The 20,226-nt window shown below is 36.5% G+C and overlaps 1 protein-coding gene across 1 annotated transcript in view; it reads left to right on the top strand.

Moving 5' to 3' along the window:
- Positions 1-5,099, top strand: part of slc6a17 (solute carrier family 6 member 17) — a 139,407-nt gene extending 134,308 nt beyond the window's left edge. The window contains exon 12 of the mRNA XM_039748539.1: positions 4,591-5,099. Coding sequence (XP_039604473.1) covers positions 4,591-4,962 — 372 coding nt within the window. The 3' untranslated portion in view covers positions 4,963-5,099. The remainder of the gene's footprint in view (positions 1-4,590) is intronic.
- Positions 5,100-20,226: the final 15,127 nt, after the last annotated feature.

Here is a 20,226-nt window from a genome sequence, read left to right as displayed (position 1 = left end):
GCGCGTCCCCTTCCTCCTCACTGTCGTCTGCGTCAAGATCAGCTGACGTTCCCTGCACAGCTGCCACAATGTCATCATCTGTGTATTCTTCATGGCCACAGTCGTCAACGGCCGTCCACTCTTCCACGCACTCTTCTTCTGCATTTTCACAACCTGGCATTCTTTTCACCAATTGAAGAAGTTCGCAATTTTCTTTTGTCGGGGGGAAAACTGTTTGGACAAACTCTAGCTCAGGCCAGAGATTTTTCCAAGACTTCTGTAAGGATTCCTTGTGTGTGTTTTCCCAAGCTTCAGCAACCCAGTAAATAACATCTTTGATGTTCATTTTCTTGAGTTTATCTAAAATTGTTAGCTCTTCATTATCTTCAAGTAGGCTACGAAGAAGCATTTTTCTATAATTCTGTTTCAAAGCCTGCAAAACCCCTTGGTCCATTGGCTGCAAAATCGATGTGACATTTGGTGGGAGAAAAATAGCCTTGATATCATCGCAAACAACTTGCATTTCTTCTGGATGTGACGGAGCATTGTCTATAAGTAACAAAGCACGAGGAGGCAATCCATTTTCTTTGTTAAACGCCTTTACTTTTGGCACAAATTGCTTGTCAAACCATTCTTGGAACAAGGCACGATCCATCCAAGCTTTCTTTTGATTTCTGTAAAAACAGGGAGAGAGTTCATGTTCATGTTCTTAAAACAGCGTGGTTTTGCCGATTTGCCAATAACCATTAGTGGAAGCTTATTTGTGGCAGAAGCATTGCTGCAGGCCAACACAGTTAGGCTGTTTATCCATTTTAAACCCTGGTGCAGATCGTTCCTCTTGTGATGCAAGACTTTTGGTAGGCAATGCTTTAAAGTTAAGTCCTGTCTCATCTGCGTTGTAAACTTGCTGGGGCGAGTAGGAAGAAATGATGCATTTGAACTCCTCAAGGTATTCAACAGCTTCTTCGTTGTCCGCTGACAATTTCTCCCCAATTATTGTAAGCTGCCTGATTCCGTGTCTTTTATTCCATCGGTCTAAGAAACCACAACTAGCCGTAAATGATACGTCACCGTCCATGAGCTTGTTCAATTGAAGCGCCTTTTCTTGAATTAGAGGGCCAGTGATAGGGATTCCTTTCTGTCTTTCTTGTGTAAACCATAAGAAAAATGCTTCGTCCAATTTTTCGTAAGAAGACACTGTCGTCTTGCTACGTTTTTCAATCGTTTTTTCACTTGTGGTAGCGCAAAACTGCTCAATTTTACCTCTGTTCTTTTTCCAATCGGAAATTGTTGCTTTCCCGACACCAAATTCCTTCGATAACTGAATGGCACTTTCACCTTTGTCAAGTCTTTTCAACACTTCCAGTTTTTCTTTTAATGTACACGAGTTATGTTTACGTTTGCTTGCCATGATGATTAACAGCAGGGACAAGCACAGAATGTAAAGAAACCACAATACACACCACTCACAAGGACTCAGAAAACACAGGGCAAGTGCGCGCACATGAACAATAACATTGCACAAAACACATCACTCAGCAGTAGCAGGTGGCACACTGACTCAGTGACTCATAGTTTGGGAACGGAAATCAAGAGGAATGCGTAGGTCTAGGTCACTGCCCTTCCGCTACTACTCACGTACCGCCCGTCATATCGATTTTACCTCCGATCACAGTCACACTACAGTGCAGTTTAAATAGCAGTGTACTAGAATACGTAATTTTCCTTTAATTCTTGACACATCAGACGCTTAATACGCCTCATAAAGTCAATATATGGCATTATATGACAAAACTCCACCTAATCCGAATTTTCGCTAATCCGAACAGGGTTCAGTCCCAATTAGTTCGGATTAGCGGGACTCTACTGTATATACTATTGGTTGATATACATCGGTTAGGATATATATATACTGGTTTAAATAGATTGGTTTAGATATATACATCAGTTCAGATACATCCATTCAGATATATATATTGGTTGAGATAGATTCGTTTGGATATATAGGTCAGTTCAGATATATACATTGATTTGAGTAGATCGGTTGGAATTTACGGGCAGGCACAGCGTGGCCACCTAAGTTTAGCATCTCCCCTTCGCTTCATCATTGTTTCAATATTGTTGTCATTATTGTATGTATTTTATACAAGTAGCACATGCCTGTCTGTAACATATTGTTTCATACGCCGTCTTGGTTGGGGGTCCTCGATTTCAAAGCACTTTTTTTCCTTTTATTATTTAAAACACTCACACAGATACCCCGCCTCCTCGTCTCGCTCCATCCTGCCCCGGCTCAATGCACCCGTCTCACTCGCTCCCTCTTGTCCATCCCATGACAGATTCTTCTCAAAAGCTGAGTTACCAGAAAGCATTGCTAGCAACCGCATTACCTCCCATTTTTTCAACTCAAAAAACGCAGGTTTATAATTGACCGAAAGCCGCCTGGTGATTTCCATTATTCCATATTGGCAGCATTTTAAAGGGCGATCTGTTTCAGCAAGGACATTAGTCCTGTTTGCTGAAAGGATGTTATGGAGGAAAACACTGGAATAGTACTGTTTATTCTGAATGTGTATCAGTGATCAGGGATCAGAATGATCAGAATATCCCTGCTTCACAAGTAATGGGTGTTCAACTGTTTTTGTAGTAAAACTGACAAAACCACACACATGCACATGTACACACGCACGTACACACACACACACACACACACATACTCAAACGTATAGATCGTGGGTCACACACACTACTGATTAAGTGTATCTGTCAGGGGCGATCATTTTTTTCACCCCATAAAACTTTAGTTCATCATAGATAGAAAGCAGCGCGGTGATTTCTATTATTCCTTATTGGCAACATTTCATTTAAAGATGATTCACGTCAAGAAGGCGAAAGAGTCTTATTTTGACAGGATGATGTTTTTTGTAAATCCCAACTGATCTATTCAAACCGATGTATACCATAGATCCCGGAATACAGGCCGACCCGGTATATTAGCCGAACCCCTTCTCTACCTACTAAATTACATGTATTTGCAGATGACCGGTATTTAAGCCGACCCTCTTCTCCAAGCAAAATTTTCTAAATTTCCTTAAAAGTGTCTCTTCGGGTATATTTATAATGTTTATCGGCGTGAATTTGAGACTGCCAGCATTTTTGATATATAATATAATGTGCATAATTTACCAAAACACCAATAATTTTTCTAATGTACTAACTAAAAAGTTATAAAAAGTGCCTAGCCTAGTTTGATTAAGCTTAGAGCATGGCGGCACGCAGGGTCGCAGCGGCTCAGGGCTCTCCTTTTCAGTGCACTTTTTTGTTGTTTTTGTACTTTTTTTTTGTCCTTGTTTGTGCACGATCGGTTCGGCCAACATCCGCTACACCATTCAGAACCTTGTAGACATCGGTGTCCAGAGCCAGACATCTGTTTCAAGTGTTTTTCATCACACGCACAACATCCCAGACAACATAGCGAGACCAGCGGGCTCTCCGTGGATTGTTGTCGGGTCTAGGAGACTACACAGATGGAGGAGGGAAAGAAAGCAGAAGTGGGGCCACAGATCCAGCGTTATGCTAAAGCTAAAAAACAACCATACAAGCCCTATACAGAACTTTTTTCTGCACTGAAGGAGCTGCTTTTAATCTCATTGTAGATGCGTATAGTGACAATAAAAGGCATTCTATTCTAGTAACAATTTCATACTGTACTCACCATTTAATTTGACATCTTTGGGCTGCAGGAAGGGAGGAGATATTTCCACACAATGTCCATCTTCGTTTCGATTGCGATCGCTTTCTTTTACCTTCTCTTCCTTCCTTAGCAATTATGTGTCTTGCTTGCATGGTCTTAATGAATTATATATAGGTAAATCACTGCAATGACGGAAATTACATCCACAAACACATGTATCTCAATCGTGCAAGCGGATACATGTGACCGCATCCGTTTCGTAACGCAAGATGTTGATCGTAAATCAAAACAAAAAATTTCATTTTAAACTTCCCGATAATTTATTATAAATTTTATTAATAAAATCAACAACTAAAACACTTTTTTGAATAAATTCTTTATTTAATTTAAAGTACCGGCATGCAAAGTTACTTCTTCATCTGAAAGATGGCTCTGTGGTTTCGTCATTATTTACTTACGTATTCATCGGCAAAACCGGAATTGCGCTGGAAATCTTGAATCTGAAACGATACTCGTTGTATAAACCGACCCCCAAACTCCAAGCCAAAAATCTAGGACAAAATTCTCGGCTTATATAACGGGATCTACGGTATATCTGAGTCGACCTATATATCCAAACGGATGTATCTCAACCAATATATATATCTGAACAGATGCGTCTGAACCGATGTATATATCTAAACCAATCTATTTAAATCCATATATATATGCTAACCAATGTATATCAACCAATATATATATCTCAACCAATGAATATATCTATCTATCTATCTATCTGAACGGATGTATTCAAACCAATGTATATATCCAAACCAATGTATCTCAACCAATGTATATATTTTATATATTATATATATAAAATTAGTGATAAAAATACAACTGAGTTCATTTTAACTGTCAACATTTTCCCTTCTTAGGCCGGTGAACGCTATCTGAGCTATCCAGATTGGGCAATGGGGATATGTTTCACCTTGATTACTGTGGCCATGCTACCTGTACCTGTTGTATTCATTGCCCGACAGTTCCACTTAGTGTCAGATGGTTCCAACACCCTTTCTGTGTCATACAAAAAAGGTCGCATGATGAAGGATATTTCAAACCTGGAGGACAACGATGAGACACGCTTCATTCTCAGCAAGGTGCCCAGTGAAGCTGCATCACCAATGCCCACCCACCGCTCATACCTGGGTCCTGAAACTGCCTCTCCTTTGGAGAATACGAGCAGCAACCCAAATGGGCGCTATGGGACAGGCTATCTTATGGCCACAACGCCAGAGTCAGAGCTATGATTACGAGAGTAGTTGGAGTGTTAGCTTTCCCTTACAGAATAATGGAGGGCAGTATTTTGGATAGCGTTTGTGTAGATCTTAATTTTCAGCTTGTTCAAATGACTGGAGTCCACTAGAAAAGTACCTTATCAATGTACACATGCCCAAAATACTGCATCGTCTGCAAACGTCGAAACTGCACTTCTGTAAGGGTTACATCTAGGAGGGAGGGGGCCAGAAATGCAGCAGAAAGCCAAAAGGAAAACTTATATTCCAGTTTTTCTTCTATGAAAAAATTGTTAAATACCATGAAGCAGGAATATATAGTAGGAGAGGCAACTGCTGCTGCTATAGAAGTTTACTTTTAGAGGATTATAGTTTTACTCCTAAGGAAAGCATATACGTGTTAACTAGTTAAATTCCGCATATCCTTAAAATTTCAGAATTTTTCTGAAAAACATTTACTCCACATTTTTTTTTTCAAAAGTAATGTGGAGGAAAGCACTGATTTCCTTCTGTTAGTTGAAGTTGAGTTGATTTTTACAAGTTGTAAAGTACATCACACACAAAATCAAATTGTGGTAACTTCATAGAACTATTCATTTTAAAATGGTATTTGGAAGCAAAAGATCCCTTATGATGATGAACAATATTTAATAAGACCCTTAGAACACTCTCTTAGCCAACTTCCTTCCACCTAACAACACCCTTCCCCATTTTTTTTCCTTATATCCTTCTTATATTTTGCGCCTTTTTAGCTTTCTTGAATGGTTTGTCAGGGAGGTCTTATGTCTTCCACCCTGCACATTCTCACTTGAAGAAGATGGCAGGGAATTTCTACTCATTGAAGTGTTTCTGCCCATTCTTTGTTATTTTCTTCTCTGTTGCTGTGTTCTGCTAGTCCATTGTTGCTGTTAATGAAAGAATGTGTTATAAGCTATTCTCAGAAGTAGAGCATTTTAAGTAAAGCCTCATTAAACAGCAATCTTATTTTGAGAACTTGGAGAAGGCTGAGGTATGACACTTCTGAGGCATTACACTAGCAAGTCAACCCTAAGAGCTATATTGGCGTGTGTGTGTATAAAAGGTGATCAAAATGTTTTGAGCCTGACCAATTATGAGAAATACCAGTAAGCCAGGCAAGTTTTATTTTTCAACATAATTCCCATAAACACTAATATGCATGTATATAACATTACAAAGATTTTGTATGCCACTTAGATAAAACATTTTATAACCATTCTTATATATTTGACTTGACGTCTTCATCATTGACATAAAACTTCAAAGTTGAGTAGCAGGTTGTAGGCATAGAGGGCTAGGTCTAGCAAACACGGTGGTTGTGACATCTACCTGAATCCCCAGTTTTCATAGCCTTTGCGATCTGTACAGTATGAGCAGAGGCATTGTAATGAAGGAAGAGCTTTGGCTAATTTCCTTGTAGCTTTTTCTTGAGTAATTGCTTCAGACACCAGAACAGATTAGCATATTATTGACCAACTATGTAGAAATTTTTAGGCATGTAATCAATGTGGACAACAGTCTCGGCATCATGAAAAATTGTGTACAGCAAATGGTCTTCTGACTGCCTGATTGGATCTTCACATTTGTTGGTACTGGAATTGATTCAGTTATTGTTTGAACTCCGTGCAGTTGTTACGTATCCAAGGTTTAGTCCCAGTTATGAAAGATGTTTAAATATTTTCCAGTACTAATTCAATAGCTGATGATTCTCCATAGAACATCAAATGATTCACTCCAGGTGTCAACATTCTGGACACCCAACTTACATAGACCTTGTTCATGGATAATTTGCAGAAAGAAATGATTCACCTAACCCATAACTAATCTTTATTGTGCCTCTCATGCATGGCCACTCTTTGATTCTTTGTTATAATCCTCTCCACAGTGGCTACATTTAACTTGTGTTGTAAATGTTGAAAGCTAGTCAGAGCTGGAGTCATCTTCAAAAAATGTCCTGTCATAATGGAGTAATGCAGCCCATCTCCTGATTATGGCATATGGAAGGCACTGGATGACTATTCAAGAATGAACCTCTGAAGATATATTGTTGTTTAGTGTTAAATATTTTAGAACACAGGCACTTAATCATTGGAGATATCCAAAATCAGCTCATTCAAATACCACATTTAGCCTTTGAGATATGGAAGGAAAATCCAGGCAGACACAGGGAGAACATGTAAAGTCTACACTGGTAGAACCTGGGCAACGATTTGCACTCATATATATTCATATACAAATTCCCTTTGATCCAAGATTTCCCATGATAAGATCAATTCAGTTCAGGGTTAAAACACGCTGATATCCAGTGACACATATTTGTAATGTTAAAGTGTTAAAATAGCAAAGAAAGTTTTTTTTCACTGTAACTTTATGGTTTTAATCGGCAAATAAGTATATCAATGAGGAAGAAGAGAAATAAATTCAGTTGCCACTCTCCTACTATATATTAAAGCTGTAGAACAACCCTTTACGTATGCCTTGTGTGACAGTAGTATACTAATATTTAGAAAAAATATATACTGTATATATGTATGAAGACAGCTATTCTTGGCTGTGCGTCTCATCGCATTTTACTTAACAACTCTGTTGCCGTCCAGATAAACAGGTGCCATGTAGCTTCCAATTACAATAGTAACTAAATTAGTAGATTAGATTAAGCAGAGAAATAATAGAACACTTATTGTTGATGTACAAATATTAAATTATCAAAGTAAATCCGAAATGGACTGGAGGTAGACCTGAAAAAATGCATTAAAGGATGCTTCTTTTTATGGACTGACCCAGGAAGGTAATTCTTCTTTCCATGTTTGCAGATATACTGAAAAATGCCAGCCAATATGGGTAAAATATGTGTGTTTTTTGGTTTTCAGCTTTTATATGAAATGTAAAAGACAATGTTGGGATCATGTGTCTGCATTTCAATTAATGAAGTCCTTAAAGTTTAGAATAAATTCTTTTACATGCATATACCTTAAAATAAAAGCAAAACCAGCTAGATGAGACGTATACAGGTTATTATAAATGTTTAAAACAGAAATCACCTGTAAGACAGGGTGTACCTCAAATGAAGTGAACAAAATGAGACTTTATTAGATGCTCACCACATTGGTTTAGCATGGAAAAATCAGAAAACTTAGAAAATGTTTACACTTCAAAATATAGATTTTAAAATTAAATAAATAACTTCAGAGTTTAAATAAAAACTATATATATAATTATTGTTTTTAGAAACATACTTTGTTTGTTAAAACCAACCTTTCTAATTTTGCCACTGGGTGGCACTGGAAACTAAATTATGAACCCCTTTGTTTGGGAATCATCTATTTTGTGTAGCTAAATTATCTGTTCTTTCAGACAAAAAAGATAGATTAAAATTAAATTATAAAGTTAGAATAATTTCTTCACCTGGAATTCTATCTGTGTAGTGCTCACAGTAATCAGGGAGTTAATGTAATGGGGCTGAGTTTTCTAGCAGAAGGATTTATGAAAATAACAGGTGAAACACCAGCTTTCTTTACATGTACAGTATGTTAACAAAAATGTTAAAACAAAGTTTTAAACCTCCCAAAAAGGAAAAGAAGTGGTTCAAAAAATGGATTAGTTACGTTACCGAGTCAAAATGTCTTTGATTATGCTGGTCCCATGTGGCAGTAATGCACAAACGTCCTGTAAAAATGCAATACAAATTATTAAAAGAAAATAAAAGCTCAAAATTATGGATGTTCTGCACTATTGTAAACTGCACAACCTTTCTAAAGCAACCTCGAGCACAAAGACATTATGTCATATAAAACTTCAATTATTTACATCAACCTTGTACTTCCCTCTCTAAATCCAAATTTGACATGTTGATAAAGCTGATTAAATTATTGATCAATTCTTTGAATGGTTATATAATGTAATGTGTTGCACTTTATTAAAAGACAGAGGCACTGGAGTGACTATATAATGTATTTGGATGTGATTAATGTACTCTTTAGACTAATGCTTCAGGCGACTTTATAAGAATGTAACGACATTATTGAAATGTTGAGACCATTGCCATTATATTAATATAAGTGAATTTCCAAAAAATCTAGTAATCTACATCTTGGTGTGAACTTCTCCTGATAAAGAGGAGAGCATTTACAGTGGAAAAAAATACTCATACACAATCCAATGGCAAGACCTTTGTAAGCTTTGAAAATGGAAATTTGTTCAAGAAACAGTAATGCTGTAGTACCTCTGCAAGCTTTAATCTGTGTGATTTATCATCATATTATGTCCTACATGCCAGCTGTCTTTATGTGTATCAGCTAGACATTTCTAAACAACTAGAAAACACTTGGTTGACAAGCAAATATCTTCACTTCTTCGGGTACTTGAATAATTTGGTGATTTGGTTTAGATGACAATTGAAAAGCCTTTCCGTTCCACAAGCATAATTTTGACAAAATATCACAAGACTTGAAGAGCAAAATTACAATTCTATAAATTTATAATTGTGCCTTTAAGGAAAAACAAGAGCATTTATTGTATTTTTTAAGAGTGAAACATTTTGTATTAGTAACATTTTACATACATACCAATAACAATAAAACATAATTTTCCAATATAATAGAATAGAATAGAATATTTCAAACACCTCTGGTGGCCCTCAGTTTTTTTTTCAAAGGAGAGGAGACACATTGGTGGGAGAAAGTAAAATGCTGAGCTACATACACTACACAGATTAAAATTAATAATGGTGTCACCTTTTGTATTTCCACATTATACATTTTTTTTTCTGCTGGAGTGTAGTATTACCTTTTTACATAGCAAACAACACCAACTGCAATTAAAGCAGGCCTTCCTCAGTGGTGTTATGAATGTGCACATAAGTGCATGTTTGAGAATCTTAAATTTGCATTTGTAATCTGGTCTTCAAAGCAAGTCCACTCCTTCACATCAGTTTTATTCCAACTCAACAATCAACCTATCATACCTAAATCTGTGATGTTTGGCGGAAAACCAGAGTACTGCTGGAAAACCTACCTGAGAATGTGGCAGCTCTACATAGAAAAAGCTGTGATACAACACAAGAACTCTGTGAGGGAGCAGCACTCTTCATTGCCTCACTGTATGGTAACACAACAACATTCTCAGGTCCATAAGTTGTACTGTTTTTTTTCATCTCAGTCTGTAAACTACTTAATTTATTTCAGAATTACAGAAAGCCTATCCTGGCAGTACTGGGCACAAGCAGCAATCAACCCCGCATGAGGCACCAGTCCATCACAGGGTCCATCGCCGCACACTGCCACACTCGAGAATTGTCAGTGAAAATAATCTACACATTACATTAGTTCGAGAATAACATGGATGGACGCAGAGAGAGCATGCAGACTTCACACAAACACCATCCATATGTGAGATTCAAATCCAGGATACTGGATCCATGATGTGGTCATACTACACATACTGTATATTATATTATATTATATTATATTATATTATATTATATTATATTATATTATATTATATTATATTATCTTCATGATGAATAAGGTAAAATTCTTCAGATATTACAAAGTTTAGTATTTGTTTACAAAAGGCTATACAGCATGTACAGTAATACAGCTTTACTGTAAAGGCTTTTTTTTTTTGCCATATGTTAAAGACATGATACATAGCAAAACTAAAACTTAATCCATTTTAATTTAATCTTAGACAAAAGTAAATACAATATTGGTATTTTTGATGGATCACATAATGAGCTGCTGTTTATTTAGTCAATAGATTATGGGGAAAGAGTACACTTTTTCATCACTATTAGATATTGTAACATAGTGTTTCGTTTTTAGGTCATTATCTATTCCCAGGCAGTTTGGCATCAAATGCATTAAAAGCTTTAAGAGTTCCTGTTTTATGCTTATCATCTTAGCAGCAATAGCCAAATGAGAAGTCCTAGCAGATGTCAATATATAAATCCAGGATGCTGCAATTATTTATTTTTTTCCTTTATTACCAAAAAACATTTAGTTTCAGGCAAGCAATATTTTTATTTACAGACTTACTCTGCAAACTTCATAAAGCATTATAAGTTTAATAAAACCAGTACATCAAGTGCTGAAACTTAAAGAAATATTAGACAGAATTAAATAGACTTAGAGTCAGTATATAAAATGGACAAAGCCATAATTTAAAATTTAAATTAAACACAAACAAACAATGATCACTGTTTTAGAAATGAAAAATAGGTTTTTTTAAAGTCCTCTGTTTAGGTGGCTTTGGGAGTAATGTTAAAGAAAACAGATCCAGCTCGTCTTAAAAAGTAAACTGCTAAAAGCACACTTACAGATGTTCTGTTTGTAACACCACTCACATAGATACTGTGCAAAAACAAAAATGAATGACTTTGTTTGTGACAGATCAGGAAATAGCGGGGAAATAAAACCTCACAATCATAGTTTATGATTGGTCATCAACATGTTGGTGGATAAATCAGAGTTCTGGACTCCGTACAATTTAATATTGAATTTGCTGTGTTGTATCATGAGTAGCTTTAAAGAAAAAAGGAGAAGATGAACACAGGTGGGACAGTCCTGATGTGTCTAGGCCAGGGGTATTGGTGATGGAGTGACCAACAAGTGAAAGACGACAAAGTATGAAAATTTGGGTGAGGACTGGAGCTGCAGACCCCTAGTCTAGGCAACACCATTTGAAGTTCAACTTTTTGTGAGTTACACTCTATCTCTTAGCCTTGATATACCAGAAAGCCAAGATAAAAATCACAAGCTGCTCACTCTGATTTGTATACTCTGTTTTCTTTCACTTGTTGGTGACTTGATTACCAATACATGCAGGTGAGGATGGTGTACACATCTTATCATTTCCCTCCTGTAGTCAAAATTACTTTTCTTTATAAAAAGCTGTTGTCATTTTATGTAACCAAATTTTCTAAAATACAGTCATGTCAATTAGTAAGAACACCCCATAGAAAGTGTTGATATTTTTAACATATACGAACAGGTAAACATTCAATCTTAATAGATTCGTAAATAGTGCCTACAGATAATGGTGATATACCTGAATAAATGACACATATAATTGACATCGAGTATTCATTCTCATAATCTAAATTAACAAAAATGCAAATTTGTCAAGTAGAAAAAGTAAGTACCTCTCTACATTTATTACCACTTCAAATCTATAAAGTTATAATCAGGTGTTGCAGATGTAGGTGGAACTTGTCATATTTAAACTGCAGATATCTAGGCCATGGTGTTCCCTTTGCTATTGACGTGTGTGATGCCATCATGACAAATTCAAAAGAGCTCTCTGAGTCCCTCAGACAGAATGGTATGGATGCCTATAAGACTAGCAAATGATTTTAAAAGATTGCCAAATTATTTGAAATTAATCATTCCACTGTAAGGAAAATCATGTACAAATGGAGTAGATTTCAAAAGACTGCTAGTTTGTTCAGAACTGGCCAGGTCAGCAAATTCAGCCTAAGAGCTGTCCATTTGATACTAAACTAAAGTCTGCAAGAACCCCAAAATGTCATTGTGGCATCTGCAAGAAACTCATGGAAGAGTTGGTGTCAAAGTGCAGGCAGCTTCATTAAGAGAAAGAGAAATTTGACCTGCATTCGAAGTGTGCAAGCTAAAAGCCTTTGCTGTCCAAGAAGAATAGTAGTGAAAGGCTACAGTTTACCATTGAACCTTTAGGAAAAGTCCAGACCTTCTGGAACAATGTGCTTTGGACAGATACATGAAAGATAGAGAGTTTTTTTTCCCACAGCAACAGCAGACATATTCGGTGCAAAAGAAAGACAGTATTTCAAGAACCGTATACTAACTGTGAAGCGTGGTGTGGTCTGGGTAGCTTTTAGTTGTTCAGTCAATTGTGAATTCTGCATCACATTAAAATGTGCTTGATGTGAATGTAAGGCAATCTGTCCAAATGTTGAATTTAATCAGGAAATGGACTTTCAACACAAAAATGATCCAGAGTACACAAACAAATCTACCAAGGAATTGCTCAAAAAAAGAAAAAATGGAGGGTTATGGACTAATCTAGTCAAGACCCTGATTTGAACTCTATTGTAATGTTTCAGAGGGCAGTATCTGTCAGAAATTCCACAACCATCTTGCAACTGAAGAATTTTGCATTGAGGAGTGCTCAAAAATTTCACCAAGACTAGTGAGTAGTTATGTAAAATAACTACAAGAAGTCATTTGTGCTAAAAGGGGCAATGCCAGCTTCTGAGGTTAAATTGTACTTACTTTTTCTCCCGTAGACCATTACATCTATTGATATTTATGTTGAATAAATGAGAATAAATGCAAAATTCCCTTCTGTTTTTGTTCAAGTGTATCACTTTTACGGGTAAGCTCTGTCTGCATGAAGATCTGCTGTTTTCCCGTGGTGTGGTGAAAAACTCAACACTTTCCATTGGGTGGACTTACTTTTTCACATGACCGTACTTACTCAACCCATTTAATATAAAAAGTTTGAAAAGTATAAGAGTTTTCTAATCATTTTGTTAATATTTGGTTGATATTTTCTACCTTTGGAGCTGAAGGTAACACCACCACAGCTGGAAACCATATACTTTGTTCATATCAGATTGAAGTGCTGACATTGAGGTTTTTGCTTGATTTGAACTTCTTAAGACCACCCAGCAGTCGTAATGTGGGGAGTGGGAATTTCCAGATAATCACGATTGGGTTCAACATCTAACCGCCTTCAGATTATTTGATGTACTTAAACCAAAGAAACTTTGACGGTGAACTACTAACTGCAATGCACAGATATGACCTACTGTATTCACAAATGAAGCTTAATTATGCTATCTAACCATTTTCTAATTTGCTTATTCCTAATTTACAGCCACAGGACAATAGCATTAGTGATTTCTTAGTTATGACTTTACTATCATTAACATTTGTCGAAAGGGTTGCTTTATGTGTCCATATGAGGCCAGTTATTCAGAAGTCAGCATCTAAATACGTACTTCCTGAGTCCTAATTTGTATTTCAAACTTTGACACTGATGCCATTTTTATTTTTTTCATGATCAGAGTACTAGATTAAGCTGAACTGTGAACAATGCTTTGACCTGAATGCACATTTAATGATTTTGCACTCAGGACATGTTCAGCAGGTGCATCCAGCTGAGATGTGAGAAGCACAGTGAGTATAGGAAATGACAGCTTGTTGATTTTCTATCAGATTATGTCATTGTGTTTGACTAAAAGGCCAGCAAACATTGTCTCCTCCATAGGAGAGGTTTTAAAGATCTAATTCTTTGCAAAATTTTTATACAAATACTACATATCTGAGAAAAGCACACATGGTTTACTGGTAAAACAATGGACCTATACATAAATGAAATCTGCCCAGAGTTATACAAGCACACCAGAAGCACACGATTATTGGGAATCACCAGCATGGTTTAGACAGCACAATATATTTGGAAACACACATAAGGACAAAGTGCATCAGACAAGAGGTAGGCTTCCCCTCTTCATGAGGAGTCAACACAACTAATGCAGATTAAAAAACATGATATTTTCATGACATTTAGAAACGTTTGTCTTGGCTTTATCAAGCCTTCCTCCAAATCTAGTCACCTTCGTAATAAACAGTGTGAACCAAAGTCTGAAATTTATATACTGTATGGTATAGATTTTTGGTTATAGCCTCAGAATGCTTTATTGTGCAACATCATAGTTGGTTTCACAGACAACAGGTCATTGAATGATTATAGGCCACATTTGACCTTGAGTATCAAGATGTAGCCTGGATTAGTGTGACTTGTTTTCACTTTAATTGATGCTTCACTTGATGTACTTACTTAAGTAGTGATATGCATTTCACAGTAATCAGTCACTATGTAAAACAGTTTTGCTATTCTGCCCAAATATCTATCGTTTTGTACAGAACTTGCAATATTTATCATACTGTAGCAATACATTGAAATTTAGAGCATGTTAGTAATGGTGTGGTTTAGACGTCTCAGTAGTGTACTGTAAATACTTTAGCAGCCTGTTTGATCCAGGTCCTGCAAGGGCATGGGTTTCAACTAAGCCATAAAGAACGGGTAAAACAAATTTGGTATCAGTTACAAAATAAAAATGTATGGTATGTCTGTAGATAGACTACATCAAGTTTATGTCTACTGTAGTGAACTGATATTACATTTATGATACTGGCAACATGTGGTATCTTCATTGGGCTGCAGACTTATTAAAAGTGTTAATGTTATAAAATTAATACATTTCTCTTTTAAGACTGAACAGTCTAAATGCAACTAGATTTTCATAACTAAGTATTAGGGTCCAATAATGCTCATTCAATGTATTCTTAATGCGTAATGCACAAACATATCAGAGGAAAATTCCACAGGAAGAAATACACACAGAAAAACACAGAATGGTGAGAAACATGTTACGTTTTAAAGTTAGATGAATTCACTATCCCATATGTACTTGAATGTGCTTGAAACTGCAATAAAGCATGCTATTGTGAAAATATTACAGCTGACAAAACTGACATCTGAAACAACTACGTGTATTTATGGAGTGGTAGGTTTCATGCATATACGTGTGTGCATATTTGAAGTCAAAGCATTTAATTTAGTAATGGAAAGGTTACTGTGTAGCTACTACAGTTCAATCAGATTTAGTTTTATAAAGTGCCTTTCATAAAGAGCACTACTGTACTCTTAAGATTTTCTCATATAATAGGCAAGTTTTATTTTATATAGTATAATTCATGCTGTATGCAACCAGAGAATACTCATAAGTTGCAATTTATAAAATGCCCCTTGGCAAAAGCACTTTCAGGCAATAATAAGGCAATTATTCCATATAGCACCTTTCAAACAGCAGCACCATAATATTTTTAAAAACTATCTGCTTTACTGAAATAAAGATCAAGCATATTTGTGCTCAAGACATCGTTGGGTGTCTGTGACAGGACCCACTGTTAATAAGTGGTAATAATTTAAACAAAATGAAGCATTATTTATTTTACAGACGACTTGTACAAAGCACTTTAAAAAATCATCACTAGTATGTACAATAAATCAAATGTGCTTTTATTGTGGACATTTATTGTTTTATTTACTTATTTGGGTTATTATCTAAATCTGGAATGTATTTTCTGTAATATTTACTGTTGTTAATATGAAACACTATGGTTTCCGTGGATATCTATCTATCTATCTATCTATCTATCTATCTATCTATCTATCTATGTATAATTCTAGGGCCTTTCATAGTTTGCACTAGAGTAAACTATACATTTCACATAATGAAAAATGTTTAATTACTAGTACATTCAATAAAGATCTCATGCATAAAGCATCACTCTTATGCAAATAATCTATACATACAGCAGTCTTCAGCTGATAAAGAACCTTCACAGTATTCATTACAATTGCCACCATTTTTCATAGATAAATTAACTAACTTCAGTTTTATATATCACCTTCCACACAGAGCTCTAGTGCAAAGTTCTTTGTTGTTCACTGATTTTAGAAATTAATCATGAAGCAATCTGATTTGAATGCTTTCACAATGCATATCACAATAATTTTAATTTGTGAGATCTTAACAGCAATATATATGTATGTGTGTGTGTGTATATATATACTGTATACTGTATATATATATATACACACACACATTACATAAAGAGTAAATTAGCAATTGATTGTTCATTCAAAGCACATAAGCAATGATCCACCCTGTCCTCAAAAACTTGCCTGCTTCCCATACTAACATCCGTTAACTTTAATCTATTCAGATGGATTTTCTTACAAAGACAAGAAAATGTTTGAACAAGTAGAAATAAATTAGACAAAAAAATTTAAAAGTTTAAGAAGTCCTCCAGTTCCTCTGCCTTTTTTTTTTTTTTGCAGTTTGGCCAAGTATGAGCTACCACTTTTTTTTTTTATTCTTACTGTGATGCTAGAAGCAAAAGTGTTAGTGAATACATGAATAATATATTTCTGATACTGTATATTTAAATTGTATATGTATATGTATATTCTGTTAAATTAATAATGTAGATCTCTGAAGTGGCAAGGTGAATCTTTTCATCCTTTGTGCTGTATATATATCATTGTATATTTGGAGATATTTATAATTTTGCAGACGTTTGTGGTCAGGGAAAGGTTTCTGTCCCCAGACGTCATTGCTGGGAATCTCTGTCTTTTTTCATGATTCTGATTAATGTACTGCATCTCTTGCCAGCAGCACTTTCTTTGTTGTGGTTTTAGAGCACTGCTGGCATCTGCTTTCCCCAGTTGCAACTTGCTTTAAAATTCGATCTGTCCATGAGCTAGTGGTTTAAAAAAAACACGTCCTATCAAAGATTATCAAATGGGCAGAGTAGGCCAGTTCATGTGCCCCAGTGAGTGAAAGGCTGTCTTTGAAATAACTGAATGCCTTTCTAACTTTTATTACAACAGCAGATGGATGTTGGCTTCTCCTTCCTAGCTGCTGTCTCTGGAGTTAGACTCGTCTCCATTGGCCTAACTAGCTCATGACCCATGGACATAAGAGTAATTCTAGGAGTTCTGATGCCTTTTGGATCTTAGAACTAATAGTAAAGAAGATGGATTGTGGCAGCCTAACTGAAAACTCAGACTGCAAAGGAAAGTCAGGCATGTAGTTTTGATGGGGAGGTTTACTGCATCTCTACCTGCAATAGTGCTGTGTATTCTGCTCTCCCTTATACAGACAGTTTGCTAGAAACTGTTTTTCATTGATTGTACTGGTGAAATCCTGAAATCAAAAGTTTAAATTCTGATTATTGTCATTTACTAAGATTAATAATTGTTCAGTAATCCAACTTTTAAATAGTGTCATTCATGACAGACATCTGCCTATAGCACCTTTTGCCCCATGTATAGTGCAACTTGTTATTTTAAAAATTATGTGAACAGCTGCAGCCATGTTAGGTGACCTTTAAGCTCAGCAGTAGGATCTAAACCTTACAATTTCCACACCGTTATTTCCTTCGGGCACGTTAAAACATTAACATTTTCCAAGTGTTTGACCAGCAGGGCCTCTCTTAGTTCTTATGCTTTAGATTTGTGGCCTATTGAGAGTTTCACTGGGGAAAACAGTGCTTCCTGGTGTGGTAGTTAGCCTCTTGTGACGTGACGTGTATTTGTGTGTGTGTGTGTGTATGCGTGTGTGTGAACACGTGTGTGTGGCTGAGAGTGCGTGTGAGTGTCGTAATAAGATGTTGTAAAGCACAAGTCTTAACATAAATGGTTCCAGCAAAGCACAGAAGAGTTCTGACATTCTTCTTAGCAGTGCAGATGAGTATTCTGTAGTTTGTGTCTTCAATGCTGTACAGTATTTAAATAACGTGTGAGACAGCTCAAAATGTCAAAATCACCCAATTGAATCTGTCAATAAAGGAAAATATTGTTCTTGTATTTTGTGTGTGTGTTCTTTTTTTGTTTACTTTCTCTTTATTTGCCTGTTACTCTGTAAGACCAGCTGCCAATTATGGACCCACCTAGAACATGCCCTTCAATTTAAGCCCATCTCTGTTTATGTTTCTGCTACAGTGTGCATGCAGAATTCAACATACAGCTTCACAGTCATTGCAATCCAAAGCAGTTTGGGTAGGCTAGGCCACAGTCCATTCCCTACAGTAGGCAGCCATAAGTGTCTGGGTCCTTCCTGTAAGGTAACTAATGCTGAATCTGACAGCTGATTTTTTTTTGAGGACCATTCTGTGGATGTGCAATGTGAATAGATGTCCTTGTGTTCGACTTTTAGTGTCCCGAGTGCACTTACAGTAGGTATAAAAAGTATTCACCCCAGTGAGAAGTTTTCCCATTTTATCGTTATACAACTTTGAATCACAATAGATGTATTTTTATCTTTCTTGACCAATAGAAAAATTATCTTCAATGTCAAAGTGAAAACAGGTCTCTGCTAAGTTGTGGCCATTCATCCAAAAGAGCATTTGTTAGGTCAGGTAGTTGACATTGGATGAGAAGACCTGGCTTACAATCTATGTTTCAAATCATCCCAAAAGTGTTCAATAGTTTTGAGATCAGGGCTGAGTGCAGACCCCTTCAGTTCCTAAACACTAAACTTGTCAAATCTCGTCTTTATGGACCTGTCTTTGTGCTAAGGGGATTGTAAACTGCTGCCAAAAGTTGGAAACACACAGCTGTCTAAAATATTTTGTATGCTGTGAGGGCAGGTGGCAGGATTGGCACTCCAGCCACCGTAAAAAAAAATACCTCACACTGCTCCAGTGTGGTGCTGAGGTGTCACCTGCTACACTTGGGTCCCAATCTAGGTTCTTTGGCATGTGGTGGGTGCATGTTCCCAACTTCATGTAACGTTAAACAGTACTCTTTACTGGAATTAAGGGGCCTAGCCCAATCCCTGAAAAATAGCCCCACACCATTATTCATACTCCATCAAGCTTTAAAGTAGGCACTATGCAGTCCAGAAGGTAGCGTTCTCCTGGCCAAGCCCAGACTCATCCATCATACTGGCATACATCCAGGGATCATGTTTATACAGCTCCAGAGTCCAATGGTGGAGTTCTTTACAACATTCCAGCCAACACTTGGCATTGTCATAGAGATCTTGAGCTTGTGTGCAGCTTCTCGGTCATAGAAACCCATTTCATGAAGTTCCTAATGCACAGTTCCTGCTTCCAGAGTGAGTTTGTTGTGAGTGATGTAAGAGAGGATAGGTGATTTTTAGGCAGTATGAACTTCAGGATTTGGTAGCCTCGTTCTGAGAGTTAGTGTGGTCTACTGCTTTATGGCTGGGCTGTAGTGGCTCTTAGGCACTTCCAAATCACAACAATAGCCCTTAAAGTTAACTGGGGAAGATTGTGCTGAGCAGAAATTTCATGTATTGATTTATGGCAAAGGTGGCATCCTATGACAGTGTCACATTTAAATTCACTGAGCTGCTCACTGCTGCTTCTACAATTAATTTTTGTCAATGGAGATAGCACGGCTATGTGCTTAATTTTAAGCATCTGTTGTCAAGTTGTGCGACTGAAACACCTGAACTCAATTATATGGAGGGGTTTCTACATAGTTTTGGCCAAATCTCTCTATATGTAAAATCCAGGCTCTGTCTGTCTGTATGTCTGTCCGCTTTTCACGAGAGAACTACTTAATGGATTTAGATCAGGTTTTTTTTTTCTATAATTTGCTTGAGCATTCTGGTTAATTTTACAACTTCTCTCATTGTTCACTTGCAGAAGCGATATATTCGCGCTAATCCAAGACAGA

Source organism: Polypterus senegalus, chromosome 3, assembly GCF_016835505.1.
Source record: "Polypterus senegalus isolate Bchr_013 chromosome 3, ASM1683550v1, whole genome shotgun sequence".
Lineage (NCBI taxonomy): Eukaryota > Metazoa > Chordata > Cladistia > Polypteriformes > Polypteridae > Polypterus > Polypterus senegalus.
The sequence above is the reverse complement of the archived record's forward strand: the minus strand, read 5'-3'. Positions and strand labels throughout refer to the sequence as shown.